General features: G+C 49.0%; 1 protein-coding gene across 1 annotated transcript in view; it reads left to right on the top strand.

Annotated features, from left to right (window-relative positions):
- LOC144537020 (sodium channel protein type 2 subunit alpha-like) overlaps positions 1 to 7500 on the top strand; it is a 199668-nt gene that overhangs the window by 77572 nt on the left and 114596 nt on the right. The window contains exons 9-10 of the mRNA XM_078280422.1: positions 5747 to 5888; positions 7135 to 7332. Of these exons, the coding sequence (XP_078136548.1) occupies positions 5747 to 5888; positions 7135 to 7332 (340 nt within the window). The remainder of the gene's footprint in view (positions 1 to 5746; positions 5889 to 7134; positions 7333 to 7500) is intronic.

Genomic DNA, 7500 nt, shown 5'->3' with positions numbered 1-7500 from the left:
GTGATCAGCGGTTAATGTGACAGCGTTTGCAGCACTTTGCAGCAGTTCCAGTTGGGCTGCTTTGTCCGTGTCGTACAGGCTGTGTATCCGTGAAACTACTGTCCCCCTCAACAACTTTTTAAAAGTAAACTTTCCATTCAGAATCTTATTAGCATCCATTTCTGCGTCTCGTGCTCGCCATCCACTTAAAACGTAACGTTAGCCTACTACTCTTTGGCCGGCTCGCAAGCCCAAACAAGTGTGTGCGGCGTGCCTGTTGTTTGGTTTCCGGTCTAGCTAGATCCGGTGTGGTGTTGTAGTTTTTCTAACGTTACTAGTTGTTGCAACAGCATGTGAAAAAAACGACAAAGGTTGCTAGGCCAAAAAGAACGTTAATCTCGCGATAAAAAACGCTGTTAAAATGGGTTTGCATTAACGCCGTTAACACCGCGTTTAACTGACAGCACTAGCAATTACACTTTTCATGTTGCAGCCAGATTGCTTTTGCAGTGACATAAGCTAGGAACATGGTTTATTTTCCAGTGGCTGCTGGTATCATAATACACATTCTGTTAGTTAGTTAGTTAGCGATAGAGAAAAGGGTATTTTACAATAACTATGAATGCACCATGAGTTTTACCAGTTTTAAGTAAACGCAACCTTTATTCACGTCTGTGTTGTTTTTCCAAAAACAGCAGTGACCAGTGCTACTTTGTGTCTTTTAGCTCATAGCTTTAGCGGCAGACTGTCATGATAGACTGTTGTACGTCCCGCTGTTGGAATCCTCTACAATACAGTCACACGTTTACACCGTTTAGCTGTCAGCATTTTAACTGTTTTAAACGGGACAATTTCATAGTGGTTGGTGTAAACCGGGACATTTTAGCGTCCAGACAGGCTTTTGCCGGGACTCGGGACAAGCTACTCAAAATCGGGACTGTCCCGGTCAAACTGGGACGTCTGGTCACCATAGTCATTACGCCGACCAGCGTAGCGCACGTAGTGCAAGCGTAGGGTTTGGCAGAAACCGAACCCCGTCAAAAAGCCCAATATTCAGCCGAATCCTGGATTCGGTGCATAGTTACAACGCCGGTCCATTTAAGTAGTACTCTCGGGACACAAACACCCGTTGCCTGGGCGACAGTCTTGTGTTTTCCCCTTAACTTCTTCCGGGACACAAACTCCGCTCCATCCATAATTACTGAAAAACTCCCTCAGTCTCTGTCAGGTTTCCCCCAAAAAAGTTGACAACAAGTCTGAGGAATTTGTGTAATATTTTTCAGAAACCTGCTGTATTATGTAAACCTTATATGGGGTCAGCTCTATGTTCCCACAGCCCAATGTTCCCACATTTCTGAAATTTTTCTTAAAATTAGGTCTTGTGTTCCTACATTTCCCTTCAATTTAAGCCCTATCCTCCCACAACATTTTTTAGGGTTAGGGGGATTAAATGTGATACAAATGTATGAAAAAGGAAATGTGGGAACATAGGGCTGTGGGACCATAGGGCTGTGGGACCATAGGGCTGTGGGAACATAGGGCTGTGGGAACATAGGGCTGTGGGAACATAGAGCTGTGGGAACATAGGGCTGTGGGAACATAGGGCTGTGGGAACATAGGGCTGTGGGACCATAGGGCTGTGGGAACATAGGGCTGTGGGAACATAGGGCTGTGGGAACATAGGGCTGTGGGAACATAGGGCTGTGGGACCATAGGGCTGTGGGAACATAGAGCTGTGGGAACATAGGGCTGTGGGAACATAGAGCTGTGGGAACATAGGGCTGTGGGACCATAGGGCTGTGGGACCATTGGGCTGTGGGAACATAGGGCTGTGGGACCATTGGTCTGTGGGAACATAGGGCTGTGGGAACATTGGTCTGTGGGAACATAGGGCTGTGGGAACATAGGGCTGTGGGAACATAGGCTGTGGGAACATAGGGCTGTGGGACCATAGGGCTGTGGGAACATAGGGCTGTGGGAACATAAGGCTGTGGGACCATAGGGCTGTGGGAACATAGGGCTGTGGGACCATAGGGCTGTGGGAACATAGGGCTGTGGGACCATAGGGCTGTGGGAACATAGAGCTGTGGGAACATAGGGCTGTGGGAACATAGGGCTGTGGGAACATAGGGCTGTGGGAACATAGGGCTGTGGGAACATTGGTCTGTGGGAACATTGGGCTGTGGGAACATAGGGCTGTGGGACCATTGGGCTGTGGGAACATAGGGCTGTGGGAACATAGGGCTGTGGGAACATAGGTCTGTGGGAACATAGGGCTGTGGGAACATAGGGCTGTGGGAACATAGGGCTGTGGGAACATAGGGCTGTGGGAACATAGGGCTGTGGGAAATAGGCACACTCCCCCTTATATAACTGAGTGTATATACAAGTGTGCTTAATGAATTACCAGTTCGCACCAAATGTTGTGTAGTAATAAATACAGGCAGGTTGTCCACAGATGACTCAGTGTACTTAAAAGCTTCCCAGCCGCTGGCGGCCCGGCGGGGGCGATGCCAGCTGGGGCAGGGTTCGCCACAGTGGGCTTGTGACTGCAGGGTTGCCGGTTTGAATCCCCAGATAGCGTCTGCACAGCGGCGACCTTTGCTGTGACTCAGCATGAAGCTCGTCTGTGACTCAGAGTTTTGTACAAGCAACAAGGTTTGGTCCCGCTGCGGCATTCGTGGTTGTGTTAATGTCACCCTTTTTTCTTCCTGCATCAGAACTCCTCCACTTTTATTTTCTTTGGTCGCAGCTGTGGGAAAGTTACCTTCCTTCACTTTTTTATCCTGTCTCGGTCTCAACCCCTCAAAGTCTCGGTCTTGTCTCGGTCTCGATGCACTCTGGTCTTGGTGATGTCTTGGTCTCGGGTTAAGGTGGTCTTGGCTACAACACTGGGGACAGGAATTTGAGTTTAGAATAATCCAGCGTTCCTTATACAATCATCTGCTGTAACCTCTGACCTCCTCGCTGTTGGCTCTCTGTCACTGTGGGCAGAAGCAGCAGCTCATCTTCTCAGCAGCTCCGTCCCTACCTCTCTCCCTCCCTCCCTCCCTCCCTCCCTCTCTCGCCCACTCTCTCCCTCCCTCCCTCCCTCCTATCATTCTTTTGAGTCCTTTTCTTTCCGCACTTCCTTTCCTTCTCTATCCATTTTTGAGCTTCTTTCCTTTCTTTTCCTTCTCATTTCCTTTTCGTACCTGCTTCCCTTCCTTTCTTTTTTCCTTTATTCCGTTGTTTTCCTCCTCGCTCCCTCCCTTGTCCCTCCCTCCTCCCTCCCTTGTTCCTCCCTCCCTTGTCCCTCCCTCCCTCCACTCCCTCCCTTGTTCCTCCCTCCCTCCCTCCTTGTTCCTCCCTCTCTCCTTCCTTCCTCCCTCCACTCCCTCCCTTGTTCCTCCCTACCTTCCTCCCTCCCTCCTCCCTACCTCCCTCCCTCCCTCCCTTGTTCCTCCCTCCCTCCTTGTTCCTCCCTCCCTCCTTGTTCCTCCCTTCCCTCCTCCCTCCCTTGTTCCTCCCTACCTCCTTGTTCCTCCCTCCCTTGTTCCTCCCTACCTCCTTGTTCCTCCCTCCCTCCCTCCTCCCTCCCTTGTTCCTCCCTACCTCCCTCCCTCCCTCCTCCCTCCTCCCTCCCTCCTTGTTCCTCCCTCCCTCCCTCCTCCCTCCCTTGTTCCTCCCTCCCTCCCTCCCTCCCTCCCTCCTCCCTCCTCCCTCCCTTGTTCCTCCCTACCTCCCTCCCTCCCTTGTTCCTCCCTACCTCCTCCCTCCTCCCTCCCTTGTTCCTCCCTACCTCCCTCCCTCCCTCTGGCTGACCGGTGCTCCTCCTGTGGGACTGCTGTGTATCAGTGGATCAGATGTGACTGCATGGGCGGCGATGAATGTAATGGATATGAATGTGGAATATTAATTATGATGAATGCCGTCCCCGCGTTGTCTGTTCTGTCTCAGTGGTGACATGTGTGGGCGGGTCCCCGGTCGCACAGCGACAACAAGCCTCCAGTCGTAAACACTGATGGGAAACTGAGCTGGTGTTAGTGCCGGGAAGAAAGACTAAAACCTCTCCGCCTTCAAAATGTTCTAACAACCTTTTTCAAATCACAGATTTAAGAGTTATAGGATGTTGGAAGAAGTAAATCCTTTACTTAAAGGAGGATTCCGGTCGATTTCAACACGTAGCTCTGTTGTTTGTTGTCACGTAGTGCTGTCAGTGGCGAGAAAAACGGAAATACTCGGTGTTGCCCACACCGAGTTATGCTACTGCTAGCGTTAGCACCCAGGAGGCTAAAACGGGGCAGCTTTTAAACCTTTTAGCCTCTTAACATGTTCGAGATGTCATTACACTGTTAAAAAAAAAACAATCCAGAAATGTATTTTGCTAATGAAAGAAATACTATATTGACAGTTTTCCATAAGGTGTGTGTGTGTGTGTGTGTGTGTGTGTGTGTGTGTGTCTGGTGCGTGCGTCTGTGTGTGTGTGTGTGTGTGTGTGCGCGCGTGCTTGCATGTGTGTGTGTCTGGTGTGTGCATCTGTGTGTGTGCGTGCGTGCGTGTGTGTGTGTGTGTGTGTGTGTGTGTGTGTGTGTGTGTGTGTCTGGTGCGTGCGTGTGTGTGTGTGTGTGTGTGTGTGTGTGTGTGCGTGCGTGCGTGTGTGTGTGTGTCTGTGTGTGTGTGTGTGTGTGTGTGTCTCTCTCTGTGTGTGTGCGTGCGTGCGTGTGAGTGTGTGCGTGCGTGCGTGCGTGTGTGCGTGTGTGTGTGTGCGTGCGTGTGTGCGTGTGTGTGTCTGGTGCGTGCATCTGTGTGTGTGTGTGTGTGTGCGTGTGTGTGTGTGTGTGTGTGTGTGTGTGTGTGTCTCTCTGTGTGTGTGCGTGCGTGTGCGTGTGAGTGTATGCGTGCGTGTGTGTGTGTGTGCGTGCGTGCATAGGCGCCGATACCGTGGGGCTCGAGCACCCACGTGTGCCAGACTGCCAGTAGGCTACATACATTTTAAAAATAAACATTGCAGTTGGTGCTAAGTGGAGCGTCTGTCATAGTGTGATTGGTTATGTCGCTGTCAGTCCCCTCGGATAAAAACGCCTCTTTAGTGAGCTCTCTCTCTCCCCCTAGGGTGAGAGCTCTCTCCCCCCTAGGGTGAGAGCTCTCTCCCCCTAGGGTGAGCAGAGCAACTGGAACAGTGACAGGACGTCATCACTCGCCAAGTTATGGCAACCAAATAACCAACAGGGCGAGTACTACTTCACTCAATAAGTGATTAACAGCGACGAAAGCCGCGACATGAAATCCGCACTCACGCCTGTGAAATATGACAGCTACAGTTTATTGGAAAATAGCATTGTGGACACTGAAGTTGATGAATTTACTGTTTATCAGACCCCAGATGAGACAAGAAGCTAACGTTAGCTAATGTGCTGTGACGGCCCCTCTGCCTCTGACGCCCCGCTGCAGGAGACTGCCGGTTAGCGGGGGTGCATACCGCTCAAAACCAACATGAAAAATGTAGCTAGTAATGTTCACTCAGCGTTTAGTTTTGTTGTTAAACTGTGTGTTAAATGAGCGGTGACGTTAAATCACCCTACGGTACCGTCTATTTGCTGGATGGTTTCAAGGTAACGGTCGGTAGCTAACATTAACAGATAAGCTGCACACAGTGTGTGTGTGTGTGTGTGTGTGTGTGTGTGTGTGAAAGAAATACTATATTGACAGCTTTTCATAAGGTGCGTGTGTGTGTGTGTGTGTGTGTGTGTGTGTGTGTGTGTGTGCATGTATGTGTGTGTTGCAGATCGTGCCCAGATGGGTTTGAATGTCTGAAGGCGGGGAGGAACCCTAACTACGGCTACACCAGCTTCGACAGCTTTGGCTGGGCCTTCCTGTCCCTGTTCCGCCTGATGACACAAGACTACTGGGAAAACCTCTACCACCAGGTAATGTTTATACGCCGGGCCGGTCCTCGAGCCCGTCTCAGCTCGAGGAGAAACCTGGGGTAACAAATATCTTTGATCGTATTACTGCCTGTCGCTTTTTTGGACATTTTTGTAGCTTTCTTTCGTCCTTTTTGTTGTCGTTTCCGGCTTTCTCAGACGTTTTTGTCACTTTTTCCGACATAATGCCCTAAAAAAAGTCAACTAACGAGTAGAGATGTTCCATACTGGTATCGGTATCGGGAAGTACTGGTGTTAATGCACCGATCTGATACCACGTAATAAAGCCCTAAAGAAAATCTACGTTAAAGTAGTTTATTTATGTTGTTTTTCCGTTATAACTGACTGTCAAACTGCAGAATAAAAGAACGTTCTGTGGCGTTCATGTTTCACAAAGAGTTTAACCTGAGCCAGACGACAACAAAGATAGAAATAATATCACATCCATACAGGGATAGTAGTATACAGCTGTTATACATCATATCATCCATACAGGGATAGTAGTATACAGCTGTTATACATCATATCATCTATACAGGGATAGTAGTATACAGCTGTTATACATCATATCATCCATACAGAGATAGTAATATACAGCTGTTATACATCATATCATCCATACAGAGATAGTAGTATACAGTTGTTAAAACCTAATAACATATATGACACACTGGTATCAGATCAGTACTCGGTATCGGCCGATACGCAAGTTCAGGTATCAGAATCGGTATCGGGAAGCAAAACATGGTATCGGACCATCTCTACTAACGAGTTCCTTAGCCATCATAGAATTGAGCAATCAAGAAAAACAATGATAACATCTTTTAACACCAACCTGTTTCACTGCCTGAATATGAAAACTCTCTGCTTTTGTGGGAATTCCTGAGTCTCAAAGTCTGCAAATCTGCCATATTCTGCTTTGAATGTCAGGTAATTGCAGTTTAAAAAACACTTCTCGTGTTTTTGGTTTGACGCACATCTAGGTGGGCCGGCTCTAAATCTGCAACGGGCCGGATTTGACCCGCAGGCCTTGAGTTTGACACGTGCTGTAAACAAAATAATATTAATAACTGAAAGCAATCCAACATTGTATCAGCTCCTCTCTTCTCTCATCTGGATTGTATCAACTAGACAGTTGCAGGACACTGTGTAGGGAGTTTGTAATGACTAAAGCAAGCAGAAACTGTCAAACATGTCCCACTGTTTATCTGCCTGTGTGTCATTGGGTTCTCTTTGAATTCCTTTGCAGACGCTGCGTTCGGCCGGTAAGACCTACATGGTGTTTTTCGTGGTGGTGATCTTCCTGGGCTCCTTCTACCTGGTCAACCTCATCCTGGCCGTGGTCGCCATGGCGTACGAGGAGCAGAACCAGGCGACCATCGCCGAGGCCTGCCAGAAAGAGCGGGAGTTCCAGGTGGCCATGGAGAGGCTGAAGAAGGAGCAGCAGGTAAACTGAAGCGCTGACTCGAGTCTGATTTATGGTTCCTCGGAGGCTCCACGCAGAGCTTTCACCTACGAGAGTGGCCTGAAGTTATACGTGTGTGTTTGTGTTTGCGTCGATCTCTTAGCAGGGCACAGGATGTGGACAGAACACAGGATGTGTGTGTGTGTGTGT

The sequence above is a fragment of the Sander vitreus genome, chromosome 22 (genome assembly GCF_031162955.1).
Source record: "Sander vitreus isolate 19-12246 chromosome 22, sanVit1, whole genome shotgun sequence".
Taxonomy (NCBI): Eukaryota; Metazoa; Chordata; class Actinopteri; order Perciformes; family Percidae; genus Sander; species Sander vitreus.
The sequence above is the reverse complement of the archived record's forward strand: the minus strand, read 5'-3'. Positions and strand labels throughout refer to the sequence as shown.